The sequence below is a fragment of the Miniopterus schreibersii genome (assembly GCF_964146895.1).
Source record: "Miniopterus schreibersii genome assembly, chromosome: 2".
Taxonomy (NCBI): Eukaryota; Metazoa; Chordata; class Mammalia; order Chiroptera; family Miniopteridae; genus Miniopterus; species Miniopterus schreibersii.
In genome coordinates, this window is record NC_138102.1 from 99,079,498 (window position 1) to 99,105,898 (window position 26,401).

Sequence of the window (26,401 nt, forward strand, 5' to 3'; positions counted from 1 at the left end):
ACATCATGAGTCAGGGTGACTATGAGAGTCCAGCTTTATCAAAGCTGGAGACTGAAACAGGAAGGGCTTAACATACAAGAAGCAACATGAGAGCCCAGGCTGGGCTGCTTTAGCTCATTGGGAAGTCAGAGAAAAGGGGGCCTTGGAAACAGGTTTAGGGAGTTAGCCCATTGCTTCCCTGGTTGCAAGTCTCATGGGAACCCTTAAGGTTTAGATGATGTGTGCCTGTGGGAGAAAAAAAGGAGGGGCGTGCTCCCCAGAGGGAGAGCACACACTGGGTCCTTTGTCTCGAGGATTTTCTCTCTCTTACAGGTGGGGGCATTAGGGGAGGGCTCAGGGGAGGGTTTCAGCAGAAAATTCATCAGTTTTTCAGGTGTGCCCTTTCAGGGTTGTGGACTTAACTGATTGGTCAGTGCCAGGACAGGGGGTCACTCATTAGTTTGCAGGTGGTCCTGGCATTGCCCACCTGGTTTTGCTGCTTTTCTGGGCCAGGAGCTGAAATATAACTGAGGCCTAGATGTTATCTCTATAGAAGTGACCTTCTGTATCTCGCTGTAAATTGCTTTGCAGTTTGTTCAGATGTTTGTCTTCATCTCCCTATTCCAATTCTCCTGGCTTGCTGGCCTGTCTCAGTGCCACAAGCCTGAGCAGGCACCCAGGAGGCATGGGGCAGCACTAGTAGCCAAAGCCCCTGAGTGGCTTGGTATTGCCAGATTGTAAAGAGGGAAAGCTGAGAGACGGCTGGAGCAGAAGGCCCTGCAGGCCATGCTGAAAAGCTTGGACTTCCTCTGAGTGAGAAGTTACTGGAGAGGGTTAAGCAACAGAGCAAAGGGGTCAGGTCAGAACTTTATATAAATCCTGGCCTCTTTTTCCAAGAGCAAGAGAAGCAAGTTTTCATATCACGTGCCAGAATAAGTTAATCATTCAAAAATAAAGACATCTAGGTCACTAATATACCCTTTACAGACTTTTGGTCAAAAACAATTGAATAGTTATATTGAGTGAGTTGTTGATTGGTTGTTTCCAGTTTAAATGATCACAGTAAATTTCTTTCTGCACACACATACACACATATACACACATATACACATACATATACACACACAAACATACATACAGAGGAACATGATGTGAAATAATAAAGACAGGTGGGTTGTGGAGGGAGGAGAGACAGCAGGTATAGAACACTCGCATTTTGTCTGTGAAAAAAGTCTCCAGCTGGGGGAAAGGGAGTGGGTCAGGTAGAGAGTCATTACTTAACAGGAGTGAAGAATCACCAAGTTCTTAAGCCAAGAGTAAAGATCAGGGAGAGAGAGCTGGACACTGCAGGATAGCAGAGGGGGCCTGTGGATCCCTATCTGTAGGTCAGCTGGGGCCTGAGATTCTGCCTGTCGAATAAGATCACAGGTGACTCATAGAGTTTGAGATGGACGGAACTAGAGCCTTGTCCCAGGACCAGAAGCCTGGGTGTCAACAGGGGACTCATTAGACATTTAGAGGCTCAGGCCCAGCCCAGACCTATGAAATCAGATCTGTAGCTTTAGGAGACTTTCAAGAGATTCTTCTATTCATTCAAGTTTGAGAAGCTCTGTTTCAGGTAATATAAGGCTAGGTTGTCTCCTGATGATGGGGAGAGCGGGAAGAGTTGCTGGGAGAATTTAAAGAGGAAGTGATGTAGGATGTGTAACAGACTGGCAGGTGGCTGCTTCCAAAAGCCCAGAAGAGGTAACAGACAATCTACAGTGATGCCCACATACTCTGGATATGAATGTTCTGAGTGAAGTTTTCCAGCTTGGTTGTTATATTTGCACAAAAGACTTTCTGTTACTATGTAGTATGCAATACTTTTATTCGACTGTCTTCATATAAAATATAGTATATTTTTCTCCTTTAACTGAGTAACTCATACAACATTTTCTCAATTTTTGTGATGGACTCCGTACTATTCAGGGCTTCCTAGAGAAACACAACCGAGAGCTCACACAGCTGGGGAGCCTGGCAAGTCCAATATCCACAGAGTGGGTCACAGGCTAGAGGCCCAGGGCAGAGCTGATGTTGAAGTTCAAATCCAAAGACTTCTGTCAGAATTCACTCTTGCTCAAGGGAGGTCTGTCTTTTGTTTATTCACGCCTTTAGCTGATGGGAAAGACCTACTTACATTGGGGAGGTCAATCTGCTTCACTCAAAGTCCACTGATTTGAATGTTAATCTCATCCAAAATCACCCTCATAGAAACATCCAGAATAATGTTTGACCACCATGGCTCAGCCAAGTAGACCCATAAAATTAACCATCTCAGACTCAGATCTTCCTGAGGTCATCTAGTTCTTACCTGCCACTAACATGGGTTGTGGTGAAGCAGTCCAAGGATGACCACTATCTTTTTATTAAAAATTTCAGAAAATTCTACAATATTCTCTCTTTTATTGGGACAATTCAATTCAATGGAGAAAATTTTAAACTCTGCTTCTAACTGGCACTCACTAAACTTACATTTTATCCAAATTAAGCCATTACAGCAAGTGTAGACTGTTGATTCTATCAGAACCTTGTCAATCCTGTATAAATGTCACCTCTCTCCTGGGCCATCCTGTCCTCTTAGATTCTTGTATTTTTCTCATCTCTGAACTCTCAAGAAGTAAGCTGATCAGGCCAGCCACTGGGTAATTACCAGTGCCTTAAGTTTTTTGGCCAACAGACATATAAAAAATGCTCAACATTATTAATCTTCAGAAAGATGCAAATTAAAACCACAATGAGGTGTCACCTCACACCAGCCAGAATGGCTACCATCAACAAATCAACAAACAAGTGCTGGCAAGGATGTGGAGAAAAGGGAACCATAGTACCCTGCTGGTGGAAATGCAGATTGGTGTGACCACAATGGAAAACTGTATGGAGGTTCCTCAAAAAAATTAGAAATGAAACTACTTTTTGACCCAGTGATTCCACTTCTAGGAATATATTCTAAGAATCCCCAAACAGCAATTCAAAAGAATATATGTAGCATTATTTACAATAACCAAAATCTGGAAACAACCCAAGTGCCCATCAGTAGGTGAGTGGATAAAAAAGCTGTGATACATTTACACAAAGGAATACTACATAGCCATAAAAAAGAAGGAAATCTTACCTTTTGTGACAGCATGGATGGACCTGGAGATTATAATGCTAAGTGAAATAAGCCAGTCAGAGAAAGACAAATATTATATGATCTCACTTGCATGTGGAATCTAAAGATCAAAATAAACTGACAAAATAGAAACAAAGGCATGGATACATGGAACAGACTGATAGCTGTCAGAGGGGAGGGGAGAGAGGAGTCCTGAATGAAGAAGGTGAAGGGATTAGCAAAAAAATCATATGTACATAATATATGGACACAGACAATGGTGTGGTGATAGCCAGAGGGAAAGGGAGGTGGGTGCTAGGTGGAGGTGAGCTAAGGGAGGAAATGGGGACTGAAAGAGACTTAGCTTTGGGGTGATGGGCACATGATGCAGTGTGCAGATGTTTTATTGAGTTGTACACTTGAAACCTGTATGGTTTTGCAAACCAATGTCACCCCAATAAATTCAATTAAAAGTTTATTCAAGTGGTGAATATCAAGTGTGAATACTCATTTTAAATTGGTTATACCAGCATTTATCCACCCAAATGAATGTACTCTTCTTCAAAAGTAATAATTTATTCTAATGACACTGCCATTGCTTAAAGCATTTTTAAAATTCTTTAGAGACTCCCTTTAGAAATGAATGCACATTCTTTTGAATTTCTTTTAAAATAATTTCCTTTTTTTAAATAATATATTGATTTCAGAGAGAGGAAGGAAGAGGGGGGAAGACAGAAACATCAATGATGAGAGTCATTGATTGGCTGCCTCCTGCACGTCCCCCACTGGGGATCGAGCCTGCAACCCGGACATGTGGCCTGACCAGGAATCGAACAGCGATCTCCTGGATCCTAGGTCAATGCTCAACTGCTGAGCCACGCCGGCTGAGCCTTTTGAATTTCTTAAGGAGGAATATAACTTTGCTCTTTGATGATAGATTATTTGAAACAGTAAAAAGACATTTGAGCTAATAATTAAAGTAGGCAATCACATTGGTCAATGTTATCCTTCAGCCAAAAATCAAACTTTCACCCTGGGGTAATGAGAAAAAACCTCCCTCATTCTGTAGATAATGACCAGATTTGCATTCTTATTGGAATAAGTTACTAGCCTCCAAGGCGACTCTTTCACTGAGAGCTTAGCTAAATCAGACATTTTGATAAATCAACCCTTACAGATTTAAAACTAAATTTTATAGTTATACATCAATTTTATCTCCAAAACTGTATCATAAGCATCGTAGATGTTTTCCACTTTGAACTTCTCTCATAGCACTTATTTTATTGTTCTTCATAGCTTGTACTCTCACCTGTCTTCTCTTACAAGCCTGGAAACTCCTTGAAAGCTCAGGCCATGTTTTAGGTACCTTTATATGCCAGCATCCACCTCAGTGAATTGCACATAGTAGGCACTCAATCATAATGTGTTGAATGAATGAGTGAATGACTAGGTGAATTACTTAGGTCACTAATAGCCTATAGATTTCTGTTGATCTTAAAATATCTGAATTTGGCCATTTATACCCAGACTGAGGGTGCTTTTACCCAGGAAGATCCAATTTTAAAGACTGCCCAATATCCCTTCTCTGTGACATTTGCTAATAGAATATATTAGCATGGTATATATTTCCTTATAGGCAGTTGATAAAATTTTGCTGAGTGAATATTGAATAACTGCATTTGGTTCACATTTGACAAATTTTTGTCTTTGTTTTTTATAAAAGAAAACTTCTAGGCCTCTAGTTCATTCCTATCGTGATTACTGATGGGTTTTCTTAACTCAGCTACTCGAAAAAAATCTTTGTCAATTTTAGTGAACAGACTTTGTATCTCCTTTGGAAAGCATTTAATATTTGATATCCACCCAAGGTTTGTTTGTCCAGGCATAACATTTATTTTATTGTTAACACTCATTTGGCACTGAGTTGAGTAACAGCTGTTTATCGTCTTCTATCACTAAGAAGCATTCTCTTTTCTGATAGTATCGAATTTTGTTTCTTTTCTCCAACTACTGCATAGCCCAGCTCTTCAAAAGGCTCTGGAAAGTGGCTGAGAAAACCACAATTCTCCTTGTCAATTAGTAAGATACCAGGCAAATATACAAAGCACAATGGAAAGATACACACACATACTTGGTCACAAATTAGTCAATTCTATGTTGAATAATAAGAAAGTTTTAATTGCACAAAGATAGTACATAATATTTCAAATATAAAAGACTAATGAAATACAGGGACTTTTAAAAGGATAGAAAAACTACACTCAGGACCCAGAAGTCTTCCTCATTATAGGCATATGGAGTGATCGCTCATGCAGGTTTTATATATAGATAGGATTTTTTTTTCTTTTTGAAGAATTCCATTGTAGCTATGAGCTGAGAAAGGAATTGATGTAACAATGTACTGTGGTAATGTTATAGTTTTATTTTATTTTGCTTTTAGTGTTAGGAATGCTAAAAAGCTTATTTAAGATACCCAACTGGTATGGGGGGATAAATGGTGATGGAAGGAGACCTGACTTGGGGTGGTAAACACACAATACAATATACAGATGATGTGTTATGGAACTGTATACCTGAAACCTCTATCTAATTTTATTAACCAATGTCACCCCCATAAATTCAATAAAAAAGTAAAAACAATACCCAACTGACATAATGTGCTTTCAATAAAGAGGACATGATCATAATCATTTTCCTTCCCTGATCACTGTTTGGTTGCACGTCACCTGGCCTCTTCCTACACAGGCCACTTTGTTAAGAGGGAGACCAAGAGAGCTGGCATTTTAGGTAGCAGGTGGCAGGGTTGCCATCCTGCCAACCTGGCTAATTGCCAGCAAACCTTACCTGGAATGGTTCTCCTAAAAGCAGGATGAGAAACATAATTGCCTTCCAGTGAAAGGTGCCCAGGCAAGTTTGCGAGAGAACAGCACAGCTAACCCGCTGCTGGCTGAGTTCAGGCTCAGACAAGAGTGTCCCAAGCAGAGGGCCAAACCCTGATTTATGAAGCATCATCGTCAATGCCCAAGTCAGACTGGTCCTGCAGAGGCTGCCAGGGAAACTCCCAGGATGCCAAGATCCTATGCAAAGCACTCAGGGTGGCAGGACCCCTCTGGTCCCTCTGCCTCTTTGGAGAAGTGTTCAAAGGAGAAGATACCTGGCCATGGGGACAGTGTCTTCCCATCCTGAAGTCAGCAGAATGGGGCCTGCCAGGGGGGCACCCACGGAAATGTGAGAGGAGAGCTCCGAAAACCAGAGGGATGGACCAGAGGGTGGAAGGCCTGCCTCCCACCTCCTCCCTCCTCCCCTCAACCTTCAGTTGGCCTGGAGTATAGGAGGAACTAGACTGGACCTGATGTTCAGTCTGATCAGACAAATTGGTTAGGTGTCTCTTCTGATTCCAGAACACTTGGAAAAGGTAATTCTGCCAAAAGAGGCTCCGTCAAAGATGATCTGGGTGACAGACTGCAGTTAAAAACTTCATCTACTGAACCTGAAAGAAGTAAAACAGTCATTATTGCCACTACTGACAAACAGATGCAAACCCACAGGCCTTTAGAACTCACGTAACACACGGGAACCATTTCCACACTGAAGAGAGAGACCTGGCTTCCTCAGAAATACTCAAAAGCTCAATAGAGATGGGTTGTATTTTGTTTACCAGATGGGTTGTCATTTTCTTTTCCACAGGTTAGGCTAGATTTGCAGTGAATTGCACAAACCTTTTCTCACTTGATGACAAAAGGCCCAAAGTTGGGACAGCCTAGGACAAAGGTTGGGTTTTGAGAAGGTGGAGCTGGGCTAACAGATACACCCCAGGCAGGGCCAGTAGAGGCCAGGCTGGGCACACCTGCCAGGGCCCTGGTGCATCATGGCTATGCCCTCTGCCATGCAAAATGACCGCTCTAGCCAGCCCTGAAGCACCCTTCCCCACTGCTCTGGAGTGGAAGTGGCCCCAGGGCTGGCACAGAGTAAATTTTAAGGAAGCACCGCCCAACTTCACATGCCCCTGGTGTCCCCAGGATGGCAATGGACACTGTGCACAGTCTACATGACAGAGGGTGAGCGATGGTGAAATAGTAAAACCCTGCCCAGGCTGCTATGGTAGTGGGTGAGGCTGGAGGGGGTGTCACAGGAAGGACCAGGCACCTGCGAACTGCCACAACTGGGCAAGCTCATCTTCCCCCAAAAGGATCATCACCCCTTCCCCCCACACAGGGCTGCAATGGAACAGAGCACAGAGGCATCTATGTAAGGAGCACCCAGACAGAGAAAGCTAAAGCCACATGGAGGGGGAGGAGCGGGAGGGGAAGAAGGGGAGGGGGAGGGGGAGGGGGGAGGGGGAGAGGCAGATACAGGGGGAAGGAGGGAAGAGAGGAAATGAGGGAGGTGCATGAGGAGGGAGAGGGAGCGAGAGACAGAGACAGAGAGAAACAGGTGGGAGACTTCCAAGATAAGAACTAGCTAGAGTAAGCGTCTTTGCTATAAACATTGGAAGAAAGCAACTTATTAAATACAAGTAATGAAGACTGTATCCCACATTTAAACATTCTGAAAACTGTAGGTTCATAGAGACAGGTGGGGTTTTTCTGGTTGCTTGTTTGTTTTTGGTTGGTTGTTAGAATTAGCAGCAAAAGTCCTGGTTCAAGGACGTTGCTTTCCAGCCCAACTAGCACAGGACGGAGAAGGGGCTCAGAGGAGGTGTGACCAGGGCCAACTACTCAGCTCCACCAGTCTGACAAGTCCCCGGAGGCAGCACTGGATATCAAAATGCAGAATGTATCACATACAACGTGTCGCCTGCTCAGTGTGGAGAGCCCTTCCAACTTTTATCTTCACCCAAGGACATGTTGGCTGATTTTACAGGGAAAGGAGGGAGAGAGAGACATCAGTTGGCTGCCTCAGGTACGTACCCCAGCTGGGGATTGAACCTACAACCTGGGCACATACCCTGACTGGAATTGAACCCGCAACCTTTTGGTGTACAGGATGATGCTCCAGTCAACTGAGCCACAGTGGCGATGGCGAATTTTTTTAATGGATGTAAAATTGATAGCTATCAACCATGTAGACTCCTCCTCCAGCTCACACCTTTGTTCCCATCTGTTGCCCAGAATATGCACATCAGGAAAGCATCATTCATAATATTTAAATAAATGTTAACAACATTCAAATGAGCATTAATATGCATTTAAATTAATAATATATTTTAAAATTATTTTCTGGGTGTGCTGCACAATGTGGCTACTATGTCAGAAAACTTTAAGTAGCCTAACAGGAAAAATCACTATATTTCTTTTTGGTAGTAAACATGTCTCACTTCTTACTTTCTGAATAATGTGATATATTATATTTCCCCTTTATCAAGAGTCTTACCTTCTCCAGCCATTGACTCTCCTCTCCCATTATACTATTCTACCCTTTTATTCAACTATGAGAATTTTTAACCTACCTCTAGAAGTTACACTGAATTTTCGGTCAGAGAAGCTGCTCCTTCGAATTAACGGTTCACTCATTTTTTCCAGAAATAATTTAATTGTCTCCTTCTTTTCTGGTCTTGTACTTGACAAATTCAGAACTTTTCCATTCACCTTTACAGTGGAATTGCTGAGCCCAAACCAATAGAAGAAATCGAATAACGCATCGGCTTTGAATTCATAGGCGAAGCTCAAATTTTCTCCATTAATCACCTCGTTTCCCGGAGGAAAAAAATGCTTTACTGCCTCTTGAAAATCAAACTGAAAGATGGAGAAACATCGGAAGAATTTCATGCATATAATGATGTTGTATCCTAGAATTCTATGTTACTACAGAATTATATTATAGAAATAACAACTGCCCAAAAGTCACACCCTTATTTCTCTATTATTCTGACAGATATTTTTATTTATTTTATTTTTAAAAAATATATCTTTATTGATTTCAGAGAGAGGAAAGGAGAGGGAGAGAGAGATAGAAACATCAATGATGAGAGAGTCATTGATCGTCTGCCTCCTGCACACCCCCGACCGCGGATCGAGTCCGAAACCCAGGCATGTGCCCTGACCAGCAGTTGAACACCAATCACCTGGATACTAGGTCAACACTCAACCACTGAGCCACGCCCGGCCAGGCCTGACAGATTTTTTTTTTTTAATTTTATTATTGTTTAAAATATTACACTGACAGATATTTTTAAACAGTTGCCTTAACTTTTCAAAACAGACCTATGCATTTCCATCACATTACATCTACAGACCTTGAAGTGCTTGGTCAAGTTGACTGACATTCATTATTACCCCATTTCCAATAAGTTGTTAGAAACTCCGCTCATTTTATTGGTAGTGACGATGAAGCAATGGAAAATGCCTGTCTGGATACAGCTAAGTTGTAGTTGAGCTCTAGGGACTCAGCCCTAAATGAAGTGCTCGAACCCCTCTCTGTGTGGTCACAGTCTTGGACTCAGACAGTCTAACACTCACCTGGAGCCGGTAGCTTTCTCCAATCACTGAGGAAATGACCATGTCCATCCCTTGCTCTATCTGTCGTCTTATCTTGGGGTGCCTTGTGTTCACAAGAAAGGCATATGTTCTTTCTAGAAATTTGGAAGCAGAATTCAAAAAGAAGTGTGCATGTGTAATGTAAACATACTTCTTAGTATTGGGCAAAGCAGTGATTCCCACTTTATTTGCAGATTTTATTCATCTTTAGCCCCTCTCACTGCAAAGCCTTACCAGATTTCTAGAAACATTTCTAAGAATTTGCAGATGTGAAGGAAGCAGGCCCTCTGAGACTGCACTTTGTTACTCGTGTCTGGGAAATCAGAAGCTCTGTTTCATCATTATCAGAAGTGAGAACTGAGCCTCCAATGAAGTATGCAGCACAGGGAGCTGTTTTGGGAAAAGCTGGACAGCTGGTTTTCACATCACCATCACTGCCTTACTGGATATTTAAACAGTTACCTGTTGCCAGCATGTCCTCATTTGCAAAACAAAACATCAGCCAATTACAGGGAAGGAGGCTGCACCAGGCCTACCCCTCTTCCCCAACCCCTTATCCCCCCCCCCACACACACACACTAGCTTTCATTCTGCCAAAGCGCTGGTCTAGGGTGCTAAGGATCAAGGCAATTTGAGATGGACTCTCTTCTGTGCCCCAACAATCCCCAGTGGGAAGAAAAAGTCCCTCCCGTTGCTTAAATTATACCATGTCTGTGTCCTGGCACAGTTGGGTTTTTGTTGTTTGTCTTGGTTTGGTGTTTTTTGTAACCTCTTAAATCCACCTGTGTCCAACTCTATATAGTCTAAGCAAAGGGAAGGTTGTTTACTCATTAGGAAACTTGAAATACTATTAACCAACAACCCCTTAACTTTTCAGCCCCCAGAAACCCCTTAATTACTCAAGTGCTTTTTCTAGGGAGACACATAACATAGATTGTCGGCCTCTATTTAAACACCATGGCCCAGCCATTAGGTAATTTTGAGAACTCAACATTTTGCCTTGGCTTTGAGCACCAAACCTGTGGTCCACCAACAACACGGGTTACATCCTTGAGGAACACATTTTGAACTAACCTTTGTAATGGCCTTATTCGTCTTAATTTCCTACCCATCTTTCTCCCAAACTATTTTTTGGACATTTTAGATAAACTATATCCTCTTTGAATGAGAAATAATGAAGCAAGTAAAACAATCAAGCTATTTTATACCTTAAATTAACTTTTGCACAAAGCAAACCAGGACCTGTAGGCTCATTACACACTCAGGGCCAGCACACTCCACAGCTGTACTGGTTGCACAGGTTGTGCACTGCACAATCTGAAGGAGGCTGTTCACAGTCACAGACCTTGGCTATTTGTATACTTACTATGAAAAATTCTGGGAAGAATTAGTAAATTGTCTTGAGTTAATGGTGGCTTTTTCTAACTTGTATAAAAGTACAGTTTAGGGCAGGACATCATATTACCTTAATCACAATTTTCACAGTTTAAGCTTCACCATCTTAATTAAGCTTTTGTAGCGTAGAATCTCTCTTCATTTTGTGGGTTCCTCGCAATGAACCAGCACTAGGTGTCTTCCACAATAGTTACACAACTGGGTACCTTTTGTAGGCTACCCCCATGTACCTCCTTGCACCACTTCCTGCACTTTTATGAAAATGTTAAAATAGAGAGGTCTCTTATTCTTACTTAAGATTCCTCCTGAGAGATGGACCAGGATGTGTACTTAATACATCTGTGAATTATATCCCTAGGGAACTCTCTGGATTCCTGGCCATCATCAGGCCAAATAACATCAGGGGCTCAGATGCTCTAACAAGTGTTGCTAGTTACTGTGTGTTCTGTTCCAGACCCTCCGCCCAGAGCATCCTGACTTTGAATTATGAAGTGAGCAGAAAATCTGAATGACTCTTGATTGAAATGAGCAGAGAATTGGCTCCAGGAATCTGGATGAGACTGAATGTTTAAGGAAGTTTCTTTGGAATTTGTAGATCCTTTCCTATTACCTTGGACTCACTTTAAGAATGTAATTTTGCAGGAAGTTTCAGAAATTCTATTTCTATCATTATGTCCATGATTTCTCCCATATATCTCTCTGAGCAAGAGGAAGAAGGTAAAATTGAGATAAATTCATATTGGAATTTGAGTTAATAAACCTGTTAACATTCAGTCTGATTTCTTGGAAGAAACCATAAAGAGACATTTCTAAAACTGAAATTCAAATATAATAGCATGAGACATAAAAGCATCTACAGGTACTTATTCTCTTTATCTTAGTTTTGCCATTTATAAAATGGGGATAGTATAAGTACCTCACACGTAGGATGACCATGCATCCTAGTTTGCCTGAGTTAGTCCCAGTAGAATTATTAACGGTACCTCCTTTCATGCCCCAAAATGTTCCCATTTGAATGATAAGCCCTGTGGGACTGTTGTGCCAATTGACGTCAGAGCAGGCCTGGAGCACCTAAGTGTCTCATACGTGGTAGACAGTATTACATACCCTCATCTTTATCACTCCAGTCACTTTTGCAACCCCTGCAGGCTCAGAACGGCAAATCACTTCCTGCCTTGACAGAAAGTATGAAAGAAGACTCAAAAACAGATGGCTACTGCCCCAGGCTCATGCAGAGGTTTGTTCTGCAGGCTCGTGCTGTGCTTCAGATGGCCTGACACACTGGGCTTCTGGCTTCAGCCTTGTCACAGGCGGACATCTACCTTGCTATCTCCATACCCAATTTCTATGTCATCAGCATGCCACAGTACACAGCCAGAAAGGCAGAACCAAACCAAAATAGATACTGACCTTTTGAGGTGTCTTTTCTGGTCTGTACATTAATAAAGAACAGCATCGGTTTGCTCAGTATAGTTTCCCTGTAGTCTTTATAATCGCAGTAGTTGGTCAGTTCCACATATCTATGAAAAAAGCAGAGATAAATGCAAATGTAACATACCCACCCATCTAAGTCAGGAAGAGGATGTCTGGACATCCATAGTCTCTTTGAGAGAGGTCCCCTAACATGTGTCCTTGCAGAGGCAACCACATTTTTATCATACAAATAAAGCTCTCTCACTCTCTTTGTCAGCTGAGATCAATGTGCAACCCAAAAGTGGCCATGGTCCTAGGGTAGCCTGACACCAACGCTTGGCTCTCAGGTGATGACCAGTGCCATCTACCTTCTGGGCTATAAGAGCTCATTTAAAGCCACCAGAGCTCTATATCTGTCTGGATTGAAAACAAATTCAGTAAGTGGAGTTACCCGGGTCTTCCCCCGTGCAGTCATCCCGTATTACTAGTGGACCTACAATTTTCCTTTCCTTCTCTCTCATCCACTATGTCAGTTTTCTCTTCCTACTCTACACATCTTCTAAGCTGTCTTTCTAGGTCTCTACCTGCAATGTTGATAAAAAGGCAGATCCAAGTGTAAATTAGCTTCCTTCAAAGAGATGGCTAATTTTCTGACCAAACCCAAGCTCAGGTGCCACGTGGACGTACGCAGTCTGAATGGCAGCCAGTCCAGCAGGCTGGAGGACACACTCTCACAGTCCTGCAGAGATGCTTCCACTGACCCCCCAGCTGTGGGACATGTGCTCCGAGCGAATGGCCAGCCTGGCAACGGTGTGGCTGCTTTTGCTACACGGCAGCATGTCTGCTTCTCACACCTAGTCGAAGTCAAAGACAGCTCCAGTGTTTCTCTGTGACCTGTTTTCCTTTATTGTCTGACAGAAAATCACAGCCGCGCAGAGCTCCCAGCAGCAGGGAGCTGTGGCCCCACAGTCCTCACAGCCTCCCTCCCTTCGCCCATGTCCCACAACCTCCTTAGAGGGGCCAGCAAACAGGACCCTGACCCAGGCATGGGTCAAGAGCACGTGGGAGAATATCTACCCCCGAGTCAGGAAAACACAGCTTCTACTTGTCTGTCTCCCAGCTTGGTTTCTTAGAAATATTTGTCATCTTTTCTCTGGGCGTGTCAGACCTGATTTTGAGAGCTTTTAAAACCTGACCCCTGATGGAGCCTCTAAAATGCGTCCTGCCTTCTGAACTGACCAGGCTTTTAATGAAGTTTCCACCTCTCAACCCGTGGGCACTGGTGGTGGTCAGGTGGCGGTGGTGGGGGCACAGGGAGGAAAGGGGGTGCGGGTGTTGATGTTCAGGGGTGGTAGTGAGGAGGGCAGGAGTGGGGGAGGAGAGGGTGGGACTGGAGAAAGGTGGGGGAAGTGGGGAGTATTAAGGGGATGGACTGGGGATTTAGTTCGGCACTTTCTCCCACTTTCTCCGTCCCTCCCCTGCCCTCGCTCTCACCAGGTGGACCAGTGTGGAGGGAGAATGGGATGAGGTGGGGCGCCTGAAGGGGAGAAACACTTGTGCTCTGTATCAGCAGAGAGAATTTTTCTGTTCTTAGTTGCAATTGACCAACTGCCGAAAGATAATGGAAAAAGGAAGCAAAGGAGACAGGGAAAGGGAGCACCACTGCTGGGTTCACTCGCTCTCACTCATTCACTGAACGACATTCCTTTAGTACCTAAGATATGCTGGACACCGGTAGGCATCCACCTGGGCCTTATCACATCTGAGGAGCTCAGGGCCTAGGGAGTGAGGCTGGGGAAGAGGGTGCAGTACAGGGGTTCCCCGGGCTCTCCGGTCCCCTCTGCCAACCATCTGTTCAGCTGCCAAGGGCATGGCCTGGGAAGGGGAGGAGTCGGTGAGGCCTGTGGTTGCAGGAGGGGCGAGGAGAGAGATGCAGAGGGGAAAGGGGGAAGAAAACTCATAGCAATAGAAGAAAAGGGCAACACTTAGTGGACTAAACATCAAAAAGATAATTCGAAAAGTCAGGGCAGGAGTCAGGTGCCACATGTGAGTCATCCAACGTGGATTTGCCCAGTCTCCCTGCCTCCTTATCACAGAGTTAATTACAAGTCACTTAAGCATGTAATAATATTTTCCTCAAAGCGACTCCTCTACTCTCTTACCAGCCATGATCTGACTGTCATTCTCCAGCGTAGCCAGAAAATCTGCAGTTCTCATTAGCATTCTGATGACGCAAATGACAACACTTGCCTCTGCCTATACAATCGATCAGCATCCGATTCAAGGTGTCATCGGCAAGAAAAAGATAAAAATTTGAACTGAGAAATGATCACTGGGTGTGAAAATAACGGCTTGCTCCAGAATTCAGTGGAAGGCTTTGGGGACACTATGGCTCACAGTGCCGTATTCAAGTGCGCAGAGAAGGGGGCTGGCAGGGGCTTCGGGGTAGCCACATACTGACTTTAATAGTTAATGGGCCACCTACATGACTCACCCTTTTAGAGTCCGAATTTGATAAGAGCCCCCGAATAATATAGCTATGCTCAACATAATTTAATCTTCCTTTGACGATTTAGAGGCACTTTTAGGATCTTAACAGGCCTGTTAACGTCATGGCAGAGCATGGCAGTTATCCCTGTACCTCAAAGGCATGGAAATGCTGCTTATATGAGAGCTGATAATAGAACTCACAGACAAGAGATGGTAGCAAGATCCTCACTTACTGAACCGGGTAACAAGAAATACCTCAAGTCATCTATTTCCAGCCTCCCAGTTGTGGTCAAATCGTTGAACACCTCTAAATTCCAGAAATAAAGAAATATGAGCATTCCTTTGGAACTGTTATAAAATCTGGATATGTAAGTCACCAAAATGCAGAATGATTGAGAACCGAGGTAAGTCTCACAGATATTTAATGACATACAATCACTTGTTTTATTTTAGGAGGAGCCATACTAGACTGTATTAGGGACTAGTAGTTTCATCTTTAATTATGCACATGTCTGAATTACGAATGCAAATATCACTCCTGTGTACTGTGTACTTATTGTATTTGCTGATGTTATCATTAGGGAGCAAAAGCAAACAGCTGAAGATGTCTCCTTTAAACTCTCATTTCTTTGTTGCTTTTACCCTGGCCCCAAAATGCTTCTAGCCTGGAACTTTTTACACCTGGTTCCAATCCAAAGACTGAAAGGCAGAACACTGGGATGGGGAGCACAGTGATTCAAAATGAAAAGATCTAATTCATGCCCTAACTGCCTGACTGTATGGACTCAGTCCCACAGCCACAACCCACTGTGACCTTGAGTGAGTTACTTAACTGGCCTGTGCTTTCATCTGTAAAGGGATACCACAGTACTGCCTTCTATCTCACAAGTCAATGCAGTGCAAGTAGTGTTGACATATGTACTTGGGCCCATAGGAGATGCTCAACAAACATGATCAGTATCTGTATTCTTGGCCAACTCTGCTGGCCACAGGGTGAATGAAGTTCTGTAAGCACCTGACATCCAACTAGGGCTGGATTCATTTGAGTTACCAGGAAAGGAGGACAATCTGAGTATCTGAAAAATAAATGCGGAAGACTTTCTCCTTCCTTGCTCCAATTTCTGTCCTCATCTTTTCCATCTGGAAGGCTAAAGAGAACAGTTTAATGAGCAATATCTGAAAGGTGGGACCAGGAAAACACACTGTACTTTTGCTTCTAGCAAATCAAGACTGGCTGAAAGATGACGCATCTTCTAAGACACTTCCATTTTTCTGGAGCCCCTTCAGGTTTCACATCACCTGTAGCATGATCTGAAAAGCTGCTCCAAATTTCCCTTGGCTCTGACAATTTCCTGATCAAAGATGAATGGGAATTCAAACCTATAGCTTCCATCTGAGGGGGTCTGTGTTCATTTAAAAAAAATATGGAGAGAGGAGCAGAGAAAAAGAGAAACACATGTTGGAACAGTCCTTGTGTAGAAGACCCAGAAATTGCTTGAGAGTTCATAATCCTTTGCTGTTACACTAGCAAAAGCTTGCAGGTACCTTCTGCCCTTGGGAGCACGCAGGATGGCCTTCCTGTGTTTCTAGTGTTAACGTGATAGCTTTATACAAAGCCTCACCTAAATTCTCACTTCTCTTTCACTTCTCCCAGTCTTCTTCTGTCCTACTATAGTGAAATTAAGCACAAAAATTTTAGATTAATCATTATATTGTCTGTGCTGTGAATCAAGGATACACACAGTCATTCATTCATTCATCAACTATTGATGCACAGTGCAGTGAAACACTGTGATAGTGCACAGAATGATTCATTCATTCATTCATGCAATAAACATTTGCTAAGCACCAATGATGTGCTGGGCACTAGGGACACATGAGAAAGAAAATAGTTCTGCTTCTAAGAAGCATATAGTCCACTAAGGAGAGAGAAAAGAAGATGCACCATTTCAATATGAAATGATAAATGTCTAAGACCTTGTTGTTTAAAGTGTGGTGCTGGGACCAGCAGCACTGGCATCAATGGGAGCCTGTGAAACTGCAGATTCCCAGTCCTCTCTCCAGGTTTATTCAATTGGAACGTACATCCACACAATCCCCAGGAAACCTGCATGCTTACTTAAAGTTTGCGAAACACTGGTAGAAGACAAGGTCCCTCCCACTCAGAGGCTTACAAACTAATCATTCAAACACACAAATGCTGGAGGAATGCACAGTTCTCTGCATTCAGTGTTTACTCTTCATGGGGTTATGTCCCAGTAACTTAAATAAAAAGGAGCAGCCCGGCCAGTGTTGCTCAGTGAGTGTCGACCCAGGAACTAAGAGTCACAGTTTGATTCCCAGTCAGGGGACATGCCTGGGTTGCAGGCTCGATCCCCAGTAGGGGGCATGCAGGACGCCGCCGATCAATGACTTTCTCATCATTACTGTTTCTATCTCCCTCCCTCTCCTTTTCTCTCTCTGAAATCAATAAAAGCATATAAAAAAATAAAAGAAGAGGCAAAGTGGGAGAGTCCTGGGGTTTGAACCGTTTACTGAGCTGAGACAGGCACTAAGAGAGTGATCCTTCTGTCAGGCTCAACATTCCACTGATGGATGGGCAAAGCAGCAGAAAGTTGGGGGCCCCAGGAGGAGACACAGCTTAGCCACGGCTTGGGGACAATAGGGTGGCTGCATCCAGGCATCTAGTAGGCATGCGGCAAGCACCAGGCAAGCTGAAAGCAAGAACTAGAGCAGAGTGTCTGGAAGTCCAGAGCAAGTCTCCCGAGGAAGGAAGGCAGGAGAGAAGGCAGCAAAGACTCCTGGCTTTTCAGTCATCAGATCTGTATTTGATTTGTCTCTGTGACTTTTAACCTTGACAAGATCCATATCCTTACCTATAAAATCTAGCCAACAAAAAATAGATTGTGAAGTGGCTAAAAGATTAAATAATGTGTGTGAAGCACCTGGCTTTGGGGGCTGCTTAATAATAATATAAAAGCTAATGTTTATCAAGTAATCAATATGTGCCAATAATTATTTAAAAATTTTATGAATTTTCATTCTGAACAGCAACCCTATAAGGGTGATTTTACAGCTGAGGAAACTGAGTCACTGAGATGAAGCAGCTTTCCTGAGTCACTGAGGCAGTTAACTGCAGAACTCGGATTCCAACCCAGGCCGTCTTCCTGGCCCTCCTGCCCACCCACACGTCCTCGAGGCTGACTCTCGTAAAAATCACGGCTCAACACATAATGAAAATTGCTTCATCAGTAGCACTCTCTGGCCTGTGAAGGGGTTGCTGATCTGGGCAGGTCACCAAATCCAAGACTCAAACATGAGAACCAAGGCCGGAGACTAGTCAAGAGAGCAAGACAGGAGCCCACTGAGAGTGGCGGCAGCAAGGCCGGCTGTGCCGCCCGCTGCACGTGGAGCTGCCCTGCTGCCACACCTGCTGGCCTCAGTGGGCCTGGGCGGGCAGGCAGAGCCCAAGCACTTCCACTGCGGGGGGGCTGAGGCTTCCCCAGTACAAACATAACTATGTTCCAGCCCTACCTCGGATCCTCCCTTTACCTCTGGGGGTCTCCTCCTCCAACCCCCTGCACTCCCTGCTCCTGGCAGCTGCCCTCCGGGCGAGTGTGACTGTTACCATCTAACAGCCCGTTGGACACAGGCAGGAGCAGATCGCCTCTCTGCTTTTAGTGGCTTCTTTACAACCACTGGACTTACTTTTGCTTTTAGGTTGATTATACAAGATGATTACTGGCTGATGTAATTTCAGTCATATTTTTGTAGATTCAGGAAACTCAGAAGAAAGCTGCTGCTGTCTACAGTAATGTGGAATGATTTCAGGTTCAGGGCAGTGTGCTGAACACACGGGTTCGTAGTTAGAGGAGGCTGTATAGGAGCCTTGAATCCATGCTTCCCTGCATCCTACTCAGGTGCAGTACTTGACCTCTCCCAATCTTAATTTCTCATCTGCACAAAGGGGGACACAATAGTGCCAACTTCATAAACTTTCATGAAATAATAGCTGTGAAACACTCTGCCCCATTCCTGGTACTCAAGCAAACATTGGTGGCCCCTGTTATTGACAGGCTTATTTTTATTACCCAAGCAGCCTCTTTCATGCTAGGGGAACATTGAAAAGCAGGGATTAAAGCTTTTCTCTGCCCAGCGTTTGCCACTATACCTCACTCAGAGGCTGCATTACAGGAAAAAGGGGTGTGTGTGATAGTTAATGGTGATTTACATCTGGTATCTTGAGCAGGTTTTGTTTATAACACCAATGGAAATCCAGAGCTTGAAGGAAAAAATAATAGTAAAGATCATGCCATAAAGTAGGACAAATGTTTTTAAAGCAGGCTCTCAGGAGCTTTTAAGCCCTGGGGGCTATCAGAAAACCTTCCAACCACCCTAGGTTGGGCAGTTGTTATTTCTATAATATAATTCTGTAGTAACATAGAATTATAGAATACAACCAGAGTAAGTTGAGCTAGTGAACTAAGGAATCAGGTCAGGGTTAGTAGCTCTGAACCTTTCGTGTTCCTTGGGAAAGGACCTTGTGAAAGCCACAGTGCACACTTCTGAGGCCCTGGAAAAAAATCTTGCTTACACTATGGGCGTATCCCATACCAAAAATATCTGTGCAATGAAAAAAAGTACTTAGTAGAGCAAGGAATCTTAACCTGAATCCAACTACCTCATAAACTACCTGAATGGTCAACAACATTGGGGTGTCTCTCTGTTTCTGGGGAGGTGTACATATGATTGATTTCCCAAAGCTCTATAGCCCAAAGTGATTAAGAATGATCACTTTGCTTTCTTGGCCCCCACCCCCACCCCCAGCCACCTTCTCGACTGCTCTTGGGCAGGGGCCATCACACCTAAGGCAGGAATATAGTGGCTACAAAGATGAAAAAAATCACTGGAGCCATCAGCTCTAGGCCCCAACTCATTATGAAAAGTGTAAAGTACATGCGGGGGTACAGCCAACTCTGAAGATGACAGACAAGGCAAAGAGAAACTGGTCATCCTCTCCAACTGCTCTACCTTGGGGAAATCCGAAATAGAGTACTACTCCATGTTGGCCGAAACTGGTGTCTGGCAGTACCCTGGAAATAACATTGACCTGGGTACAGCCTGCTAGAAACACTAGCATACGCACACTGGTTGGTATACCCAGGTGATTGTGTGATCTTTAGCAGTCTGCCAGGACAGACTGGTAAAGAGCAAATAGTGCAAAATGTTTCTTTAGTAAAACTGGTCAAAGCTTATTGAAGGAAGAGGAGAAAGAAGAAGGGGAGGGCAGGGGAGGGGAGGGGAGGGGAGAGGAGGGGATAAATCACTGCTTTGGAGCAATATTTTGAGAGAGGAAATGTATGCTAGCCCCAAGGCCAAAGACAACTGGGTAAATTTGGCAGAGCTGAGCAGCAGCAGCTTTGGAAGTCTGAATTCTCACTATGTATCCACTTCATAATCCATGAGGGCAAACCTATCACTGCTGCCTATAACTCAGTCTTCCCTTTCTTTCTGGAAGGCTCTCTCCATTCATGTCAGGTTCCCTCCCAGTCATCTTGCAGGACTACACACCCAGTTACAAAAGTCTACTTCCCCTGCCATAGGCTGTCCAGGAGAGGAAGACAGATGGTCCCTTCCATCACCGGAATTATTCTCAGGTGCTCCTTGCTCTTTCTCATGGTACAAAAACCCTCACACAATTGTTTGTAAGAAGAAAATCTTACACCCTGGTCTGTGTTGCCTGGTTATTATTCATTCTGGACTCTTAACTACCAGGGTTCCACTGCTGTTTAATTTTCTTTCAGGTAGGAGACATTTAAAGAGAGAGTTTAATAACCAGACTTGAAAATTATTTAAAATTTTGCAGCACTGCTTGCTAAGACTGGGAGAGCTGGCTCTGTCAAAAGCCTAACCCAATTAATTTGGAGCATTTTTATTATTTTTTGTAATTCTCAAATACAATACTTAACCTTTTCTAAAATCTCTGCAAATATGATTTCTAATTCAGTTCCTCCCAAGGCCCTGATTATGGGTCGGATTTTTCAATTCACCAAGAAAGGGAGAAATTCTTGTCGGGGAGTGGTTTTTCAAGCATTCAAAGCCCTCATTCTCTTTGTGTGGAAAGCAAGGTTTTCCCAGCAGCTTGAAGAAGGTATTTCAAATGCCATTTTATTTGCTTGTCCCTCTTGGCTCCATCTCACCCATAGGGTGGCACAGTGCTGCTCTTTCCCAGTAGCAAAGGCTTTGTAACAGCCGGCGGGGGCAGTCATCTATGAATCAAGCTCTGGACTGCACTTGCCCGCTTCCTGGCAGTCAGTTCTCACACAAATATGGTGCAAGCACACTGGCACACAGCACTTATTCTGCCCACACAACCGCCCAGAGGACCCTGCTTAGACTTCATGGGACTCTGTTCCTTCTCAGCTCTGGTTTGTTTATTTATTCATTTATTTGAAACACTAAAAGATGGGGCACTTCGCACTTTTACACGATTCTCCACTAGATCTCGCTGGATAACGCTCGTAGTGCACAAAATTGAGCATTCCCTCCCCCCTCTCCCCAGTCTAAAGCCAGGATGTGAGTCTCTTCTCTGTAAACACCCCGAAGGGTGTGCCCCCAGTTTGAGCTCAACTGACCCAGTTAAGGACCAGAAAGGGAAAATCACTGGCCTGTGACGCACTCCCCACCCTCTGCTCCCCGGCGCCTGCCCCAGCTCCCGAGGGCAGCTTTTGGCACAGCTGCAAATGTCGGGGCGGAGGGCAGAAAAGCCGGGGGGGGGGGGCTCGCGGCCCCAGTGACGTCAGCAATGAGGACAATCTACACGCGCGGCACCAAGGAGGGGAGGCCGGCGGGGACTCCCGGGACCCCGAGGCAGGGGTGCGGAGGGGCGCACCCACCTCTTGATGTAACGGCCGAGGCGGCAGAGCTGGCCGTCCAGGCGCACCAGGCCGTCGCCGAAGACGTTGAAGCCCCCGCTCGCGGCAGCCGGCTCCCCGGGCCCGAGCACGGCGAGCTGGTCTCCGCGCAGCTGGAGGGCGCCGGGCAGCAGGCGCAGCAGCTGGGCCACGGGCAGCAGGGCCAGCTCGCAGTCGCACGTCCACAAGCTGCGCAGCTCCCCGGACGAGATGGAGGTCAGGCTGGGCCTGGCCGGGGGAACGCAGGTCGCCGCCGCCATCCCGCTGCCCCAGAGGTCCTCGGAGGTCCCGGGTCTGCTGCTCCGGTGCCGCCCGCCCGCCCGTGAGGAGCGCTGCAGCCCGGAGCGGAGAAGGCGGCCCGGCGCCGCGCGGCCCTTTTATCGCCCGCAGCGCCGCCCCGCCCGGCCCGGGCGCGACCCCAGGCCTCCAGGCCCCGTGCGCACCACTCAGAGCTTGGCGCGCTCCCGCCCCACCGCGCCGGCCCCCAGCCAACGGTTACTCATCCCTCCACCCCCGCCCCCGAGTCCGCAACTCCTCACCCGGGGCTGGGCGGAACCGCGGCGGGGTGGGGACTGGGACCCTGGTGTCCGGTCCGGCCCTTGGTGGGCATGGGAGCGCCAGCATCTCCCCGGGCCCACGGCACCGCACCTGTGCGCGCGAGCTCCGGCGACCTGCGGGCACTCGGCCACCGGAAAACAGCCTGACCTCTGATCCCCGCTCCAGATTGGAGCCAGGAGAGCTGCCAACCGCTGTCCCTGGGCCTGTTTTCTGCTTGTTTTCTGCTCCGTATCGTACCTTGCGTTTTCCCTCCGCTTAGCCTTTCCTCACGCTGGTCCTTACCCTGCATTCCCTTCCTGGTACAGATTTCACAGATCCTCACGTCACCTTTTCATGAAACCTTTGTGAATCCCCTGTGGGTTTCGTCCCATAGCTTCTCCTAGCTTCTCTTAGCTTCTCCTGCGCGGGGACCACAGGCCGCAGGGTGCCTGCCCAGTGGTGGGAGTGGAGGGGAGCCAGCAGGGCGCCCTCCTGCCTGCCTCCGCAAGTCCCCAACAAGTTCATTTTTCTCTATCAGTCTACAGAGGTTTGACTGCTCATTCTGCGGACACACTTAAATTCCAGGATATAAATGAGCTCCATTCACAAGTCCTTCCTCCAGACCTGGGTCCCTCAGCCTCAGGCTCAATCCCCAACATTGGGCTTCTCTGAACAAATCTAAATCACTCAGCATTTATTGCTCACAGCCAATCAATCTTTTACAGAGAAGAAGGGAGAAACCTGCCTGTGAAACCAGCACCTAAGGGGATTCTTTGGCAAAGTGAAGCCTGACCGCTGCACAGAGAATGGGTGTGAGGAGGGCTGAGGCCACAGGGAGGACCCGTAGGCTGTGGCTACATTCACAGGGAGGGATGTGGTACCATGGCTTAGACCCAACACACCCTGCACAGATGTTCGTTCTCTGCCCAAACATTGACATAGACACTGCTATGCATCAGGCACCATCTTAAGCTCTGAAAGTACCACCACCAACAACAAAACAAGAATCTAGTCAAGATGAGTGCTATAATAGATTTATGGACTAAGTACTCTGAAAGTAAGGTCTGGAGAGTGGTGGCTGCTACCTGGGAGGCCCCAGAAAAGCTTCTCAGAGGACGTGACAAATGGTCTGGACTTTGAATACAGGGAAGGAGCTCCCAAGTGAAAGGGCACCATCAATAAGAAACTGGGAGAGAAGATTCTAGACCAGTCTCTGTAAATAGAGAAGATATGATCTATTTGAGGAAGAGGGGGGAATTTTATATGGCTAAAGCAGACCAGGCCTATTTTGGGGTGAGAGAAGAGATGAGACCAGAAAGGGAGGTTGGAGCCAGACTATGAGAGGCCTTCTGAGCTGTCTAAAAATTTGAATTTGTATTCTAAGGCAATGGGGATGTTTTCAATGTTTTGAAGAAAGGAAGTGGGGAGTTTTTTAATGTTTTGAAGGAATTGTACCTGAGTTAAATAGATACCTTTGGTTATGGCCACATAGGTGATGTTTTGAAGCAGGAAGGCTGGAGGCAGAGAGACTAGTTAGGAGATGGATGTCATTATCCAGGTGAGATATAATGAGGGTCTGAATTGGTTCACACAGCAGCTGTGGGAATGGAAATGACAGGATGAATTTGGGGTATGTTTGAACTGGAGTCTGCGGGATTTGCTGAGCAAATAAATGGAAGAGGGAAGAGGGAGACAAAGGAGTGGGAAGAGACATTTAGTCTTTCGCTTGGGCACCTAGACAGGTGGTATAGCTACTAATGGGACATCCAAGTGGAAAAGTTCATGAGGCAGCTAGTTAGCTGGGTCTGCAGTTTTGGAGGGAAGACAGGGTTATTGATAGGAATTTGAAAGGCATTAGCTTGAAAATGGGGGTAAAGCCAGAGAAGAAATAAGGTAGGAATTTGAACCCCAGCCTTTAGCTTACTTGCACAAATGTTTATTGAGCACCTGCTTTGTTCCAGTGCCGACGGTTTGCTAGAGATTCCGGGGTGATAAATAGAAGATGGCCCTGTGCTTCTGCAATGAGGAGGAATGCTGGGATGAGCACAGCTCATCTTCTGGCACCATGTCCAGACTTATTGCTGAAGTCTAGTCCTATTTTTCCTATAGCATATCTCTAATCTACTGATGAAATACACTCTCAACAATGGCTAAAAAGTTGCCTTCTTAACAAGGTCATTGAGGGCAGCTCCACTGTGGAGCTCCCCCGTAGCCCCAGACCCACATAGACCGAGCTCAATACTGTGGATAGCCCTTTAAACCCGCACTGTCTATGGGCGTTTTGGCTTTGTTGAGGGGTGAAATGTAACATCAATTTTATGTCAGAGTAAGATGTACTAGGTCAATATAAACATAGCAGTCCCTCCCATCAAAATCTGTTCTGGTTACTGTAAAACATCAATATTAATTATCTGAATAGAAGAAATAATTGAGATTTTTCTTTGGTTCTCCATAGTTCTCTGATTTTACAATTTTCTGCATTTTTAAAATGAGTATGTTGTTTTGTACAGTAAAATGATGTTAAGCAGAATAAAAACATTTTGAAGATACTTTCCTGGTGGGTTATGTAGAGGTTTCACTTGATGCATTTTCAGGAAAACACCTGCATTTCTTCATGGGTAATTGGTGCTCTACCAAAATGCCAGAGAATGATATGAAAAGTGAACAGGAAAAAAATAGCATTGGTTATAATTGGCCATTGCTAATCAGTGGAGAGCTGTAGCAGCCTTTTCATGTTTAGTATCTTTTCATTATCAAAGTAACAGCCAGGCAAACAAAATCACTGCTAGTGAAGATATTTTAGTCTTTTTTATATGGCTGGCTTATTTACACAGTTGTGTTGATATTGTAGAATTTCTATCCTACTCTTCTCTCTTAACACAGTATGAATATCATGTTTCAAAAATTGTCTCTGTGAGTCATATTTTAAGCCACCATATTATCTTCTAGCAAAGTGGGTGCAGTAGACATTTCCTTACACATGAATGCTTCGATTGATTCAGTTTTTCTTATTATAAACAATGCTACAGTGAGTATCTTCACACTTTCATTTGTTTCTGCATCCAAACTCTCAGATGTGACATTATTGAGACAAGTGATATGACGACATGTGAGGCTCTTGAAACATGCACCATTGTCTTCCAAAAGAATTGTAGTAAACAGTCTTCTCACCAGCAGTGAATTCTCATGGTTTTAAACCTCTGGGATTATGGGTATGGCACCTCATCACTATTTAGTAGCAGTTTAGCTGTGATGTTACCATTCAGACTTAGAGACTGTTTATCACAGAGTAGTAGCCCATCAATGAGTCTGTGGCTATATTTGCAGTTAAAGAAGACAAGGTGATAATCTTACCATCCCATGTGCCCCTACTGGGGTGACTGTACTTGGGTGACATCACCAGCTACAGGCTCAGCTTTGCCTCCCACAGTCTGACTCAGACACCCTGATTCAAATGAACCAAACCCACAGCAGACTGAAAAACAATGTTCCACCACCACTATCCTCATCCTTAGATTTCCTTAGTATACAAATATCTACAGGTTTCTCTCTCTTAAACAAAAAATATTTTTAAACATTTTTATATCCCACTTCTCTTTCTAGCCACTTTTCCACCTCTCATCTTCTCTCAATAGTCAAACTCCTGAAAGAATCATCTAGGTTCCCCCAACTACCATTCACACTTCAAGACTTTACAACCTAGTGGCCTCCATGTGGCCAAACCTAATGGTCGCTTTCTGTTCTAATCTCACTAGTTAACACTTGTCCCTGCAATTCTCTCCCCGCTTAGCTTGTGAAGAAGTTGCATAGTGTAAAGTGTGAAAGTTTTACTTTAGAACCTGACTCTGACATTACAGGCCATGTCTTCCTGAGCAAATTTCTTATCCTTCCCATCACTGAGGTGAGTGCAAGATAGGGTGAGGCAGAATTATAAGGTGGCGAAGAGCCCAGACTTTGGTGCTTGTCAACTGGGTTTGAGTTCATGTCTAACCTGAGACCTTGAGCACATACCAGTAGCACTCTTGTGGGCTTCAGTTTCCTCATGCATAAATATGGAATTTAAT

General features: G+C 44.9%; 1 protein-coding gene across 1 annotated transcript; it reads right to left on the minus strand.

Moving 5' to 3' along the window:
* Nucleotides 1–5,262: 5,262 nt before the first annotated feature.
* On the minus strand, nucleotides 5,263–22,631 carry MEDAG (mesenteric estrogen dependent adipogenesis). Its single transcript, XM_081129568.1, has 5 exons — nucleotides 21,783–22,631; nucleotides 12,394–12,503; nucleotides 9,571–9,683; nucleotides 8,562–8,847; nucleotides 5,263–6,602 (listed from the first exon to the last, which is right to left on the minus strand). The coding sequence occupies exons 1-5, from the start codon at nucleotides 22,058–22,060 to the stop codon at nucleotides 6,478–6,480; spliced, it is 912 nt and encodes a 303-aa protein (XP_080985694.1). The 5' UTR covers nucleotides 22,061–22,631; the 3' UTR covers nucleotides 5,263–6,477.
* Nucleotides 22,632–26,401: the final 3,770 nt, after the last annotated feature.